Raw genomic sequence first — 17653 nt, forward strand, 5'->3', positions numbered from 1 at the left:
TTGACCTTCACAACCTGAACTTGTCCTGAAAAATGAAGCAATCCCATAAAATAGGTTCATGTTTATGTATTAATGGGTAATCTATTGGCATGATTTATCATAGCTTGTCAGGCAAACTGTGCTGCAGCTCTAGCAGTCGACAGGTCAATATCTAAAGTTGGAGTCCTGAACAATCTATCAGAAAAAAATTATTACTTTATACAACATACAGAACATGTGCCATACTATGAATGTTTTGCATGTCTACACTATCGTATTACAAATGATTCCAATATCCCCGACATTTTAAGGCATACACGTAAAATACATGCTCGTTTGATAAGGGCCATTAACTTGATTTCTTCCTTCTCATGCATTATTAACGAAAAAAACCCCACCATATTTTGAACAAAGGAAACAATTAATTGCTTTACTCTGCACTTTATTTTTTTCTGAAAAATAATTTACCATTTATTAACTTTATCTCCTATATCCTTATTTATATGTAAAGCCCCCGAGAGCAACTTTTATAGATTTGGCAATATTAAAATGTATTTTGTTGTTCATTATTCCTATCTATTAAAACAAGTGTGTACATGTGGCATTTTATTTGCTGCGCTTGGAGAAATGCATTGAACAATTAACATGTCAAATCTGCAAACATTTCAACAAATTCCTGTTGAATGCCACTCTTTCATTCAAATTTATAAGCACTTTCATGTAAAATATCAAAACAAGCTATGTTTTAGTACAAGAATATCCAAATACTGCTTCCTTGAAGAATTGAACAGATTTTCAACAAATATCATTAAGTCAAACTAATCTCTATGGCATGCCTTGTATATATAACAACCCCATAAAGAGGAATAAATCTTTTGAGTAAAGAATACTCCCTGGACTACAAATCTGTGTAGCAAATATAAAAATCACCCCCATGATTGGCTACACTTTAATATCAGAGATTTAGCCCAATGTAGATCCCTCTAGATCTGTATACACAGTGTTCAACAGACCCAAATGTTGGAAAATGCTCTACTCCTGCATATGAATCAGACTATCCTGGCACATCATGACCTATGTTAATGTTATGGGGCTCTATTTTCATGTACAAAAAAAGTGAATTCATGTTGCAGGAATGTTTGGATTAGGACTTTGGATGTGACTGTAAAATATTTGTTATTTGAAATACCTTTGATTTTAACTGTGTATTGATAGGCACAGGCAAAACTCATAAAAATGTCCTTTTTTTAAAAACCAGAAATTTTAAAAAAAGATACATTTCATCTTACTCTCCTGAAAATATATTTGTGTGTAGGGCAATTCCGTAAATGTGGACGTACATGTCAGACACTTTAATGAGCTGCTGTTGAAAAAGTGAATGTGATACATCCCTAATATGTGACATCTAATGAGTGGAAAATAATTACAGACCAAACTAAGGTACCGGTACCACCACCTTAACGACCTTGTTCATCATGTGTTCGAACGTACCCAGAGAATTGGATTTTACGGAAAAGCCCTGTAGTGTGGCAAGAAAAGTTTCACTAAAACAAGTTTTTTTATGGGGTAAAGAAATATAAGAAAATGCTGTCATTTAACTCATTTTCAAGAAAAGTGGAATTTTTGTATCAATTTCTAACAATGGTCGGCCGACCATCGTTGAAAAAACCCTGCCCTTTTTCCCCCAAATACTGCACCAAATTTTAATACCAACGTTCGTTAGTCGACAATACACTTTTTCTTTGCAATTGGTTACACATCCGTGAACGGGTGCAAGCCAGGTAGTCTGGTTCCCTGACCTAACAAATCCCATATTTCTATAAATTGCTCCGTTCCGTCTGAAGTAGGGTAAGGGAACCAAATTACAAAAAACAGCATTTTTTTCCTTGATTTTTCCAGCATCTATAAACACAAAACTAAATGCATCAATTAAACAGTATAACAATATCTGGTATAAAAAAGTAACCCCCAAATCCATTCATTTCAGAAAATTACAGCAAAAGTTGTACCTTTAAGTCAAATTAATGATTTGTTTAATGACAACATGTCTAATCCACATCTGGCATATGCTTCATGTTTACCCTGATCTAGGCGAGCTTGGAATATGTCAGAAAATCAATATAGAACATGTAAGGTGACACGTGATACGTGTTAATGACAAGATAGGGAGACAAAAAATCTATTAACCAATATTCAGACGACTGCTCACTTGGATAAAATTTTCAATGTAAATCCTAGGGCTGTGAGGGATGACTAGTCTGAGTATCACCCGTTATCCACGGAGCTAACTCTCCTGTATAACGTCTGATATGTCAAAGCATGCAGATTTATGGGATTCGCGCCTCAGCCAAGTCGCCTTATTAAATCATGACGTCATTTCATTCCCAAATCAGGACTAAAGCTGTGATTGGTCAATTCGAATGTAGTGTTTTGTAATACAAAAACATAATATAGAGCGCGTGACCACAGCCTTTGTTGCTGTGTCTAGCCCTTTTTTCTTATCCATGTCTAGACGCGACAGCCGGTGAATGAATGAAGACCTGACATAAGAAAGCGCCCACTGATTGGTCAAAATCTAGAGGACAAGATGCGGTTGTCTTGCACAATTAATCAGCGAATCTGTTCAAAACCTTTTAGACCATGGCTTTCACCATGGTCTATTACATAGACTACAGGATGACATGACTTTAAAAAAAAATTGCCGTAAAAAAATGCTGGTACAGAAGGCAGAGAGATCTACCTACAAAAATTCCACATTGTAAGGAGTTAAATCAGTACAGGAAATATTATTCATAATTTTTACCAGCACTAGAAAGTTTATAAAAGCAACGTAATGTCAGATCAAATTAGAAAGTCCAAAATAATTGTAAAAAGTAAATGCTCTGATGAGCACCAAAAGACAGCCTTCGTATTATCTACTGATGGTTCTTTCTCTATGGTAACACAAAAGATCACAGCCATTGCATAAATCATTTGTTATTATCTGACCACAAGCTTGCAGTTCATTGTACTTTTTTTCCGGAATAATTTAAAACCAAAATCAATGGTGCTTAACGGAAACGGTAGATTATGGTATGTGAGCGATGCAATAGCTTTCAGTCGGTGAAGCTCAACAAGCATCTAAATAACAAGATTTTCAATTCAACTATAGTGGACAACCACAAAACATGGGGATAACAAATCAAATAGTTGTAGGCCACTCATTTATAAATATATCCAAATGTACAAATCTTTTTTTGTTTGGGTCTGCAATGAATTCAATTTGAATCTCACCATGCCTAAGTAAACATCAACATAGACACTTTTTGCTCAAGGCCACTCTAGTCGAAACATTTTAAAAATTTAATCTAACAAAGGATGTAGGTTGGGGCTTGCAAAAGCTAATAGCAACCAGGTTTGTATTTCAATAACCACAAAAGAAGCATTTCAGCTGAAAATTACTAACCTAAAAATATCTGCCAACTTATTATGCTTTCCAAGGTTGCAATGGAACACACTGCTCATGCACTATAATGAATAGGGACTCTACATGTACATTCATGTGAATCAAACATATTTCCCCTTATTCTGAAAAAAAATGTACGCCCTACAGTTAAAGGGAATATACAACATTTGCAAACATCGAAAAATAAAACTACCAAGGTTTTGCGAAATACCTTAATAGGATGTTGGTAAATGACAGTCTAAAGCATCCTGTAAAATTATGGCACCTGGTATACTGTCATTTTCAAGAAAAGTGGTATTTTTGTATCAATTTCCAACGCTGATCGGCCGATCAGCGTTGGAAACAACTGGCTTTGTTTCAAATACTGGCCCCAATTGACCATTGCACTTGTTTGCAATCGATTACAAACCTATGAACGGGTACGAGCCAGCTAGACTGGTTCCCTCACCTTATAATTCCCCAATTTATGTAAACTGCTCTGTTTCTTCTTATATGGAGTCAGGGAACCAGACTACAGGAAAATGATCGTTTTTCTTGGTTTTTATAGCATTTTCGAACCCAAAACCTCCAAAAAGTCAGTGTAACTATATTTGCTTTATATTTCCAACCCCCCAATTCCATCCATTTCTGAAAATTATAGCAAAAGCAAATGATGTATATTCCCTTTAATACATGTATATGTGCTTCAACCTGAAATGTTTTTTTTTTTCAAATGGGTTGGGAGTTTTGACCAAAGGAAGGACAAGTGTCTTTCTCAACTTTTACGGAGTTTACATTTTTTTCATAATTTCTTTTTTTGTTTGCTTTTTAAAACATCTGTCATTCTGAGCCGAATCGGTGAACAATTTGATTGGCCAATCTTTGTGCTTCTCCACAAACTTTTGACAAGTAATAAATGGTAGGTATGGCTATAGCATAGAATCCCAATCACCTGGAGCAATGGCAGATGATGTCACCCACCTAATCCCACTGACCAGACCGCCTGGGCTACATGAAACCCAAGCTATGTCTCCTGTTTCATGGTAGGATGAACTCTGATGAACTTAGACTGTAACCAAAGACTTCTGGTTCTCAATCTGATGATCCAACCCTAGGAAATAACTGTGGTAGGTATTGCTACTGATGGAGCGCAGAGCAGTAGGGGGTTACTCAATGGTTTAACATTTCTGGCTTAGTCACCTTTTCACAGTGTTGGAATATTTCTACCTATCATGTCACATGATGGTTAATTGAATTTGATTGGGAATACTTGACAAATGGGAAATAAAAAATGATTTTTCCCCCAGCAATACAGTGTATAAACCCATTAGTCCTACTATCGCTGCAAACTGCCCTTTCTGTTTTTCTCTATACCGCCCGAAACCACCCTGGCACTGTGGTCTTTTCAATTCTTCAGGGAATAAACACAAAGTAGTATTAGGTGCTAAATGGTTAATGATACAACTCAAAATTCAAGATTGAATTGTGCACTCTAACCCTAACTCCCTAGCATGATTTACTAGGAACCATACCCATCCTGGCAAATTCCAACACCACATGGGAAACTGCACACACATATTTCTGACTGATTCTGGAGGTGTGCCAACCCAATGTAAAAAAACCCTGTCAGTTATAGGGGTACTGTACCCATCCTGACAGATTCCAACAAAACATGGCGGTGGGGTTTGATGGGTTGAGTTCTGCTAGGGATTTTATATGAGCTACATATCTGGAAACCTTAATTTCCATCTATCAATACTTCCATTAAAAAAAATGGAGGGAAAGCATGTTTTTGTCTGTGGGTCACCAAGTTGTGGTAAACCACAGCCCATTCTATTAGGGTTTTACCCACTTCACTTTGTGACCCTGCAACAATATCCACCCAGAAATGAAAAGAATGGCTCATTTGTTCCCAATAATATGAACACCTGTTGAAAATTAAACTGTTTATCCCAGATAAACTAGCAAGTGGATAGAAAGCAGGTGTCTGGTAGGTCTACAATAATATTCTGCGACCTCATGAGGTCACTGATGATTTATATTTGATACAATTTAAAAATAAGAAATTGGGAACAATTTTAAAGGAACTTCTTTTGGAATTGCTGCACACATTATGCTAAATACTGCAGTGTGTCTAACTAAAAAGCAGTGTCCTATGAAAACGTAACATTTTGGGTGCGTCTCAAGATTTATTTTGTTCATAAAATATGTCTGTGGGTTGCCAAAAAACTGTGCTCACTTTGTTAAAAAATAATAATGTAAGATTGAATGGGTTATCATTATTTTTTCAGAATTGTAAATTACATTTTGTACATTGTACTTTGAGCGTTTCTTATGGTATTTTTTTTAAAAGAACCTTTTGCCCAATTATGTCTAAAGAACCATTTGCCAAATCATATCTATCTGTGTGCACCTTTCATTTTAATTTGTTGGACTATTGGGTCCATGAGAAAAAAAAAACTAAGTTACTTTAAGAAGACCAGTAAATTCTGGACATGAATGATGACTGAAACCCACACTACTTAAATTTTGCCCGACTGCATGTACAGTCACTAAGCATCTTTCAATGCAAACTAACATACACAGATATACATGTAGACATCGATTGTCTAAACTCTGAGTGTGTTACTTTGTAGAGGTTACTTTACGGACTTCAAAGGATTTTCTGGGATTAAGTTTCTCACGTCACAGACAGTAATTGATAGAAGGAATAAAGATCAACGGGAATCATTAGAATTGTGTTACATCACTTTTTTTGCTGCAATTACCCACTTTTAATGTACTGTACTTGTTAAAATGAATCAATATGCTTTATCGTTTAAGCTAACAGACAAGCTGTAGCTACGCTATACATTGTAGCTCAATTTCCCTCAATTTCGCAAGCTGTTTTGAAAAAGTTTTTCGGAATGGATCTCAGTTACCGTTAAATGAGTGTCACTTTCATGTACATGTACAAATGTACCATAGGAAATTCCCACTGGTAAGATGGGAGATGCTTTTGAAAATTCTGTCCATGAATTTTCATGTAAAATTGCATGAAAATGTATCAGTGTTTAGATCTTCAAAATAATATGGACAATATTTTTAGTTGATTGATTTTCAATATTCAAGTTGTATGCATCAACCAACTGTAATACAAAATAAATAAGATGAGTCACTTAAATTTAAACATAAATTTATATTTTTTTCTTCCCTAAAAAGGAATGGTTCTACCCTAAAAAAGGGAATTTGTGAAACATGCATCCATTGTAAGATCCCAGTTGTTTCATTTTCATTACAACCTTTTTTCAATTTCAACTTTGGGATACTTCAGTAGAGTACATACACATCAACAGGGATCAAAGCGACACACGTGTACATAAATTAACCTTTGTCGTAAAGCTGAAGGTAACTGGCTGCTGGACCATCACCCGATGAATTATTCATCAGAATTAGGAACATGGACAGTTGGACACGACGAACGAGATACAAAAATAGCCCTCCGACTGTGACCAGTGGATTCGTCACCGTAGGTCAATCAAATAAATATGCGTAATGGACAGAATAAATGTAGCATGACTAGAGAAATGATTCACGTAAATTATTTTTGAAAACACTGAATATTTAAAATTCTTTGTGTTTTACCCCTTTTCATAATATCTTTTTAATTAATTAATGAAACACATTTCAGTATTTCTATAAATGATTTTTTTAACATCTTTTTCCATAATCTGTACACATTGCTGGGATTTGGTGGGTCGAATAACTAAAAAAGATAATTTAAAGGATAAACAATTTTCTTAGGAAACTATGCATGGTTTATAAGAAGAGCAGGAGGTTGCAGGGAATCACCTTTTAAGGTGAAGTATCACAATTATTATAAAAAAATAATAGAGGTGAACGATGGTTTAAATTGTTCAAATGCTCATTACTGATTCAGGTTTTCAAATTTAGTACAAAAAGTGCATGTACCTGCATTATTTATATACGTTGTGTATTATGTGCAAATTTTCATATTATCCAACAAGTATTTTTCCCTTGCTCTGGCATACTGTTTTGCAGAAGGGAATGCAAACAATAACGAACATGTTCCGTTCTATCTGGAAACCATGAACTCCTACGCATTGCAAACAACACTTACATACCAAATTAATAAGAGAACAAGTTATCATGGAAACCAAATTAAGCATTTTAATATTGAAATTAGGTCAATAACTGAAATATTTAATTTTCAAATTATTAAACTGTTTTCAATATTCAGGCAACGAAGGCGAGACAATGGACACATGACATATCACCCAGCAGTCAACACACAACGGCCACGAAAACACCTGTCATAGTACTGTGTGGTATCACACACTCACACACTGTTCACACTAATGACTCAATAGGAGTAGTGTATGCAGAGCATGCATTGGGTATCAAGATATAGAATTTGTGAAAATGCCAGATGATTGCAGTAAACACAAAGTCTTTGTAAATTTCAGGATTTTGCTTGGCTTGAACACTTCAGGTTTCTGTTAAGGTAAGAAGGTGGTTACATGTATGTGCTCACCATTTTCTCATGAACATTTTGAAGGGATGGGCAGTTGAATTTGAAAGAAAGGATTGTAATTTATTTTTGACATGCCCATGCATTCCTTTGCAAAAAGGGTGATGATTTCACAGTTAATTCATTGTATTTTAAATGTACAAAAATATGCCAAATTGTGTTTTTCAAGACATTTTAGAATGACGGCATCCTGTTCAAGCTCTCGAAACTTTCTTCAAGGCTGATAAAATTAATTCATTTTACAATTTGTTTCAGTTGTTAAAAATGATGAAAACAAATAACTTCTTTTTAAAATTTAATACCCACTAACATTTACCAGTCCATTTAATGCATGTGTTTGTAGCTACATCATTGTAACAAACATGCTTAATATATTACTGTACAAATTATCAAATTCAAAAATTAACTGATTGGTTATGAGGAAAACTTCTTACATATTCACGGTGACTGGTTTTCAACCTCTTAATCTTTGTGGGAGAGAACATGATGAGTTGTTGTTACGTCACAAGGCACTCGAGTAAAAATCCAGGAAGTATATCCAGTCAAATTGTAGGTAACATCATGTGCATGACATCATCGCAGAGACATCACAGGCACTCGTGCGCTGGCTGTAGCGATAAGCACCACTCCAATGCAAAGTCTATCTGATCACAATATCTTGTAACAATTCCATCTGCAAACAGAACTTTATTTGCCATCAGAAAATGCCAACATAATCATGCCTACATCCTGTGTTGTTATGTGCTTATTTATCGCACCCGAGCTCAAAGTGTTCACGGTCTTCTTGCCCTATAAAAAACCATCAACTTATCATAAAAAATGATCTTTGGACTGCAGAGTTCGCAAATATGTCATCGCACGTCTATGTTAAAAACGACTCGGAAGTTGTATCTGTGAGGTTGCAGAGAGCATAAAATCACAATGTCTGAAGATCGGCCTCCGTGTCATCGGCCTCCGTGTCATAAACTGATGCAAACTCCTTCAAATAAAACATCCTTATTTCAATGAAGCACAGCAGGAGACTCTCGCCAAGCAGAGTTTACCAGCATGAATAAAATCCACATTAAATCCATCATGCTGGCAGCCCACACAGTGAAATATTTCCATATGATACCACTTCATTGTCCCATTGGAGGCTGAGGATTTAGTTTCATCAGTTTGTACGCATCATTGTTATTATCACAGCTCTGGCCCATGTGTCTTCCGATTCCATTGCATAAGTACAATGCCCACATAAAGAAAAAATACACATGTACACGTACGCGTCAGTCCACATACAATGTACAATGAATGCATTCAGTCATACGGTACTCTTCACATGTGATTGGTTGTGCAGCTGCCTCTGGTTGAACCTTGACCCTGATGAATATTCATTAATTCAAGATGAATTGCTGATTATAATGGGGCCCTGTGTGAGGGCAGTGTGATGAATATGAATCATCTGAATTATGAGCAGCTGCTCAGAGAGTAAAGTGTGAGATTACAAAGAAAGGAATCATTGTTGGGTTCTTAATGTTTGTTGTTTGTGGCATCTCAATGAAATTTTTCTAGTAAACCTCAAAAACAGGTATACATGTACATATGAATTCTAAATTTATATTGTTAATTTATTTAAACAAAGGCAATTTTGTTATGGGGAATTGGGTCTATGTGCAAGCCCCACAGTTCAGTAGTGAAACTGAAAACTACAGCCAATCAAAATTGCATATCGTAAAACCCCAATTTTGTCCTTTGAGAACAAATTCCAGAAAATGTCTTACAATTTAGCAAACTTATAAATTCAATTTATTTTCTGTTGGTTAAATCAAAGCCCTTTAATCTCTCCAACATGAAAGGATGTTCTATTTTTTTTTGGGGGGGGGGGGACACGATATGACACTTATACTGTATACTTATACTGTAGTCATTATACATGTGATCATTTTACACATAAACATCACTTTTCCTTAGCCACTGAATTCAAAATCCTTGCGGATGACTCAATACAATTCAATACATGCTTCAAAATCGGAGCTTTTGAACTCTCAGTCATAAGCAGGCCAATAGGTTACACAGAAGGCTAGTCATGCCTAGAGGCTATGGATTAACAATGTGAGTTGATATGAAATCCATATGATCTGAGTCTACATGTCAAGTATTGATTGATGTATCATATATCAAGGGCACAGTATGAGCCCAAGGACCAATTATGTGGAGCTGTTGTGCAGAAAATATTGCTTAGCAAATTTATGTATTAAGCAGATATAAGCTTAAAGCCAGTCACAAGCAACATGCATTGCATGAAATTTTGGTGGGTGACCTGTTTCTGCTAAGCAGATGCTTATTGTGCTTAGCAAGTTTCTGTACTTAACAACACATTTCTTTGCTCAGCAAGTTTCTGTGCTATATAGGAAGTTTCTGTGCTTAAAAAAAGTTTCGGTGCTTAGAAAGTTTCTGTGCTTAGAATGTTTCAGTGCTTAGAATGTTTCATTGCTTAGAATGTTTCAGAGCTTAGAATGTTTCTGTGCTTAGAAAGTTTCTGTGCTTAGAATGTTTCAGTGCTTAGAATGTTTCAGTGCTTAGAAAGTTTCAGTGCTTAGAATGTTTCAGTGCTTAGAATGTTTCAGTGCTTAGAATGTTTCAGTGCTTAGAATGTTTCAGTGCTTAGAATGTTTCAGAGCTTAGAATGTTTCTGTGCTTAGAAAGTTTCTGTGCTTAGAACGTTTCAGTGCTTAGAATGTTTGGGTGCTCAGAAAGTTTCTGTGCGTAGCAAGTTTCTTTGTTCAGAAAGAATCTGTTCTTAGCAAGTATCAGGGCCCAATTTCATGGCGCTGCTTAAGCACATGAATTTCTGCTAACAGAGCTATTTCATGGAGACCGTAAGCATAAGCAAAGCAAAAGGCACACTTTTGGACCGTTAGCACATCCACGCCATGAAATAGTGCTTAAGATTAGCAAATTTTTCAGCTATGCTAAGCACAACTTTTCTGCTAACTGTTAAGCAGCGCCATGAAATTGGGTCCTGTTCTTAGCAAGTATTTCTTCTTAGCAAGTATCTGGGTTTTTTTTGCAAGTTTCTGTGCAGAGCACCTTTCTGTACTTAGCATATGTCTGTACTTTTAATTAGCAAAGCTTCTACATGTATACTTAGCAAGTTTCAGTACTTAGTAAGATTCTGTACTTTAGTAAGTTTCTAACTGTACTTTAGTAAGTTTCTAACTGTACTTAGTAAGTTTATATGTTTAGCAGCTTCTTCTCAGAGCAGTCAGCCTATGTCCCCAGGGTATAACCTTGTGGGTGGAGTTGTCTTGTATCTAATGTCAGTTGGCTAAGGTCATCTCAGGCCAGGGATACTTAATGGATTGACTGCAATAATAACTACTGGCTCAGTAGGGGTTATGAAGTTAATTGCCCACAGTGCTGAACAAATGAAAGAAACTGACTATCCTAAGATAGGGTGCATATCACCATGGAGGTAGGAAACACCTCCATGATATAACATACAGACTACCGGTATTATTATCATTCATACCTGTGCTTAATGCTCCAATATATTTCTATATATATACTCAGACTTTTAATGTTCTAAATGTACTTGACTACAAGTTAACCCAATGTTGAATACTTGTTTGTACTCAATTCCTTAATAATTACACATGCTCTGCAACACTTAGACTTAAAATATTTGTCCTTAACCTCAGATCCAAGAGTACGCATATAGAAAATTGATTCAATTTTTAAATTGAAAAGTACGTACCGGTACCCATACTATGAAAAAAACACTGCTTTAGACACGGATTAAAAAATCTTGACAAGTACGATCAGCAGTAGAGCTTTCGAATGATATAAATAGATCTAGAGGACTTCAGTTAGCCTTCAGCCATACTTGTTAATGAATTTTTGAAGTAACATGGGTTCCATGCAAAGCACATGAGATTCCACTAAAATCAAGAGACAAAACAACTATTTCTGGCACTCTACAAAGCAATTTTCCACTTCTTGCTAAGATGTGCCTTGCTTCTGAGAATCTGGAGGGGAAAGTTAACATTTCCCTGATGACAACCGCTCACTACTCCAAACTTCCCTTAAGAGTATTGCACAGGAACATAAGTGTCAACCATCTATGTCCGTACACAAAATGCTGTGCATAATGCGAACCATTCATAATTGGGGGAGGAATGCACTATTCCACATGTCTCTCTTGTGTATCCCATTTCCTCCAAATTCATTGCAGTGAAGTGCTCTGTTGCACTCATTGGCAAATTGCGTTAGAAAATGCAGACAACCTGAAGATGTTTTTCTGGCTTGGAAATTGATTTTCTTTTGCAGACGTTAAGTGTGGTGGGTGCACGTCAATAGATTCTGAATGGGGCTGAAGATGGTTCAATCATAAACTTGGAATTTTTAAATATACTTGAATGGCAAAGATTTTGTATTTTCACCAATCCCTCTCTGGGCCCTCACTTTTCGGAAAAAAGCAACAACCTGTTTCAGAACAATATAGGTATACACTCTATGATAGTAATCACAATATTCCCTATTTCTCAAATATCACATTTAAGCAAAATTGCGTTATAAAATGTTTAGAAAACAATTAATGCTAAAAAAAAAAAAAAAATTAAAATTAAAACTGAAAAAAATACTTTGAAACACGACATATTTAATTTATGTATTTCATATGAATGTGAGCAATCATTAAAGCTGAGTCCATCATTTGCAGCTATCCAAAAAAGTAACCGGCGTAATTATTGTTGAAAAACATACTGGTTGAAAGGTAGTAAGGGGACTAAACTACCTGTGAAATTATCCCTTCTGGCAAGCTCTCATTTTGAAGAAATCAACGAAAGAAGGCATTTCCAACGGTGCTTCTTAAGAAGCACCGTAGGAAAATTTAAATTAGTTGTTCGTTTCGTTCGTCGTATCCCTACGACGCATCGCAGCTGCGACCTGCGACGTGTCTTGCAATTCATTTAAGTTTTTAAAACGTAAAAGAAAATGGCGGTCGTATGATGCTACGTATGTTACTAACTAACTAACTAACGGAGAGACACAACAATTTGTTGAGTTGCTGTCCGCAGCTAAAAAACTGAATCATGAAGTTGATGAACACGGTCAGGTACACCATAAAACAATTCTTTTCAGTAATATATTAAATAAGGGTAAAAAAAAAAAAATTCACAAAAATATACAAAGGTAATATTAAAGGTATTACAAGCTTTGGAGGCCAGATACGTTAAACGAGTATTTTACCTTATTTTTCCTTTCTAAACTTATCTTTCGCACATTTGTCAGACACTTAAGTACAATTGCTTCTCCACCTAGGAGCATAAATAAATGGCTATGTATGAGGGTAGAGAATAGATCTTGAGCTGCTGCAGAAAATCCTAACTCATGGCCCGATAAACATAGGTAATCATTGTGAAACATTTCAAGATATGGTATACTGTGTTATATAGGCACCATGTTATGGGCCTTATTCACGAGTTGGCCATTTTTGTCGAGTTCCCTGAATGTATTTAATTAATTGTTAACTGTTGAATTGGATGGCGCCAGACTATTTATGCAGGCACAATGCAGCCTTAATTTACTGTCATTTTTAAAAAAATATGGCTTTAAACATTAGCGAATGTTTAATTACCAATTTTAAATTATTCATTGAAGCAGACTGGAATTTATTATATAGCAACTTGCTTTTATTTCTCTTCGCAAGTTCCAAAAATTAAGATTTTACCTAACTTTCAATTCAATATGGCCGATTCTTTGCCAAATCTCAATCAAACTAACCTGTTGAAGGTCCATCTGTCTTTGCAGGGACTCCGATCCCACGTCCACTGGCACCACTCTTCCCTCAGCTGCTGCTGCTGCTGCAGCGGCAGCGCCACGGTGCGCGGCAAACCACTCCTGCAGGCGCTGCACGTCGCTCTGGTACTCCTCGGCCATCTGTTCCGTGTTCCGTCGCATCTTGAGCAGCTCTTGCCGGTCCGTCAGGTCCCGCCTGAGGGTCTCCATGCGGGTGCGCAGGAGGGCAGCCAGGGCTGAGGTGGTCTCCCCCTCCCGGGACGGGTAGGTTATCTGGATGTCGTCAATGATGCCCTGGACGTCTTGGAGTTTTTGGAGCTTGCGGCTCAGCTCCAACTGGTGGTTCTGTAGCAGTTGAAAAGTTTTAAAAATCTCATCATTCTTTTACCAGTATTTCTATCTTAAAGGTCAATTCAGGAATAACAAATAACTACACAGTTGCAAATAGATCATATTTTCCTTGTCATTTCTTATGGTGACTATTAAGGGTATTTCTTTAAAAAAAAAAAAAATTATGAAACAGAACCAAGCATACTTCAAACACATTTGTTGTCAACAGTTCATATCACAAAAGAAAATGTAATCTCCAAATGCTGGAAAAAGTTTCATACACATGCACATTGTAATTGATCGTTTGAAAGCATCTGTAAGCTCTGTGCTTTAAATGAGTACCAGATGACCAGATGATTGAAAAGATCATACCAAGATAAGTATAGTGACAAAAATTTTTTAGTCAACAACCTGATGCATATTTCAAAGTCTTAACTAGCAAATGCTAAATCTAAGAAAAAGAAAATCAAGGCCCATGGCAAAAAACACACAGGAGATACTCCATCCAGCAGGGAGTACTTTGCAAAATTGTTGGCAAGTCCTCACATGTCCTCTTCAGTAAATCATAAGTCATCACAAGTCAATCACATGTCAATCAGTCTCAAGTGAAGAGATGCGCTATTTGCATTGATCAACTTTGAAAGGCAATCCTTTGGCATTGTCCCCTGTTACACATGAATTGACTTGGGAAGACCACAATAATAACAATTTGGATACGGGAATGAATTTGCGCTTGGGAGGTGTTAAACACTATATTTAAAGGGAATGTACATCATTGGCTTTTGCTGTAATTTACAGAAATGAACTATTTGAGGGGTAAGTATAATAGATCAAATATTGTTACACTGACAAGTTTGAAGTTTTGTGTTCGAAAATGCTGGAAAAACCAGGAAAAACAAAAATGTTCAAGTAGTCTGGTTCCCTGACTCCACTTAAGATAAAATGCATCAATTTATAGATGCCGGAAAATTGTAAGGTAAGGAAACCAATCTAGCTGGTCTACACCCGTTCATGAACCTGGAACCAATAGCAAACACAATTTGGACTGAAAAAGGGTAAAATTGGAGCAGTAGTTAAAAAATAGTTAGGTTTTTCCAACGGTGGTCGGCCGACCACCGTTGGAAATTTATACAAAATACCACTTTTCTTGGAAATGACTTCACACCAGGTGCCATAATTTTACAGGATGCTTCAGACTTTCATTTACCAACATCCTAGTAAGCTATTTCGTAAAAATTTGGTAGTTTTTGTTTTCCAATGTTTGCAAATGTTGTATATTCCCTTTAAGACTGGTTGGAAACTGGAATGCTGATTATTACCCGAGGCAAACTCATTTACAAATACCTTTCGATCAAAAAGTCTAAACTTTTCAGTCCGAAAGACAAATTTGTTCAACAATATTACTTTCTGTTTTTCGAAACAACACTCTAGCTTTATAATGGAGTGTCCAGCTAGTGAGTAAGACGTAAACAACTCCTTTAGTGGAGATTGGCGCGCAATGACGCGCAGATGCAGCTATGGTGAGTGCATTGTGAATTTAGGACTATGAAATACTGACTCAGTGGTAGTATTGCGCATGCCTATGTGAGGATTGTGTACGTTAAACCAATAAATCGGTAAAAGGCACTGGATTTCATAGGAGTTCAAATTTCATGTGACACTGGAAAAGTGTTTAAGACCAGCCAGCCATGTACCAGCCACGTGACGGGCTCTCCTCCAATGGGAACGGGTAAACTGTCTTAGGTATTTATGAATTGTGATTTAAGTGTGATTGACTGGTAATGGACTTGACTATCAACTCAGTAATTCAGTTTTACCTGATTGAGTACTAGCTGCTGTTGGATGGCCACCACGCTAGGCGCCGACTGGGAGGCGGCATCCTCCTCCTCATCCAGGAGTTGTACAAAGTTGTCCAACCATGTCTCGAGTTGATGGAGCTCGTTCTTGCAAGACGTCAGCTGGCTCTTCAGCTGCTCTTGCTCTTCCTTCTCAATCTGTCAAATTGTGAAAAATAAGAAGACATCTTGTCTCAAATATTTGCTGCGAGTTCTTAGCACAGGTTTGTTATAATTCCTTTGAAAAAGTTATGTAAAGTAGTAAAAATGTCTCCACACAATTATCCTAAAACTGATTTTTGTCATCACTTTTTCATGGGTGAAATTGGGGGAAATGAAAAATCAACAAAATGATAGGCGGGGGTTTGAGAGTTGCTGAGGGCCTCAGACTAGAGCAACGTAGGGTTTATTGTATATGTTAGTATTTGGTAAAAACACCGCTACTGTAAAATCTCAGGATTTCAAGATTTCAAAAGAGATTATTTAAAAATCCTGAAATCCGGAAAAATCATCCATGCAGTGTGACCCGCATGAACTCTTTTAAGTAGTCACGGCACAATCTACGTTTCCTACACCGAGTCTTTAGCATACCTGTAGTTGGTTGAGTTTATCCAAGCTGTCGGAGAGGATGTTGCCTGTTCTCTCACTGAGCGATGCCAGTGTTGCTAGAATGGCATCCCTGTTGCCAGCGTCGCCGCGGGAGACCAGCTTGTCACCTTTCTCTCTGACTTCACTGATGTTGGCTTGGAGAGCCTCCACTTCGTCCAAGATGTGCTGAGAATAAAAAGAAGAAATTCCAAATTGGGTTTTGTTGACTTGTTTTTCTAAGCACCCCACAATTCAGCACACGCGGCTTCAAGCCAAAATGTAATGCACATTACTTGTGTTAAGATTTCAGGTTTTCCATGATTATTACACATACTTTAACCCATTAGCACTTGTACTACATTGTATTACATTGTGTTTATTCACTGAAAAATCAATAAAACCATAGAGTGCTGGGGCGCTACAGTGACTGAAGGGTTAATGCAGGATAAAGTATTATGGGCTCCGTGCACGAAGAAGAGAGGACACTTTTTTTAACAACTTTTGAGAGCCCAGTGGACAGGACATGTCGTGTTTGCTTCCCAGTTCGCGCGTGTATTTAATGTGAAATCCCCATGCCTTTATTCTGAATGCTTTATTCTGAATGTGCACAAAGCCATAGTGTCTTCGCGTGAGCGTCAGGCATAATTGATAATGCGTTTGAATGTCTCTCCCTGTGGTCTCCCCATACTCTCTTTTTCTTACCGTTGAGGGGGGTACTTGTGAACAGAGCTGGCACTTTCAAACCATGTAAGGGGCACCTTTTTAATTAATATCAAGTGTTCAGAGCCTTTATAATGACACTGAAAAGACGAAACCCCAATATTGTATTTACATCTCCTGGAAGCAAAACCTCTATCGTAAAAAGTAGTCCTAAAACTTGGTGACTTTTTCCAGAGAAGATATTTCACGCCCTTATCAAATCTAATTTCAGGGTGCAGATGCAAGACTCAAGAAAGCATTTACCTCTAAAGTGGCCATTCCGTCGTCCAAGTCCTGTTGGTCAATGCCCTTCAGCTTCTGCTCTGCTGCTTCCAGCCTGATGTTCAGCTCAGACAGAGCATTATGGTAGTCTTCCTGACGGGCCAAGGCCTCTCGCAATAACCTCTGTTTCTCTTCCATCTTATAAAAATAACAGAGCAAGGTGGATATTTTCGATGACGGTTTCCTTAAGCTTAAAATTTAACATAA

At 36.9% G+C, this 17653-nt stretch overlaps 1 protein-coding gene across 4 annotated transcripts in view; it reads right to left on the reverse strand.

Moving 5' to 3' along the window:
* LOC119742504 (nesprin-1-like) overlaps nucleotides 1-17653 on the reverse strand; it is a 119761-nt gene that overhangs the window by 62284 nt on the left and 39824 nt on the right. For all 4 annotated transcript variants that reach the window (XM_038218449.1, XM_038218450.1, XM_038218448.1 and 1 more), the window contains 4 exons: nucleotides 17429-17584; nucleotides 16469-16651; nucleotides 15860-16036; nucleotides 13698-14057 (listed from right to left, as the gene is read on the reverse strand). In XM_038218449.1, the coding sequence (XP_038074377.1) occupies nucleotides 13698-14057; nucleotides 15860-16036; nucleotides 16469-16651; nucleotides 17429-17584 (876 nt within the window). The remainder of the gene's footprint in view (nucleotides 1-13697; nucleotides 14058-15859; nucleotides 16037-16468; nucleotides 16652-17428; nucleotides 17585-17653) is intronic.

Source organism: Patiria miniata, unplaced genomic scaffold, assembly GCF_015706575.1.
Source record: "Patiria miniata isolate m_02_andy unplaced genomic scaffold, ASM1570657v1 HiC_scaffold_6, whole genome shotgun sequence".
Classification (NCBI taxonomy): domain Eukaryota; kingdom Metazoa; phylum Echinodermata; class Asteroidea; order Valvatida; family Asterinidae; genus Patiria; species Patiria miniata.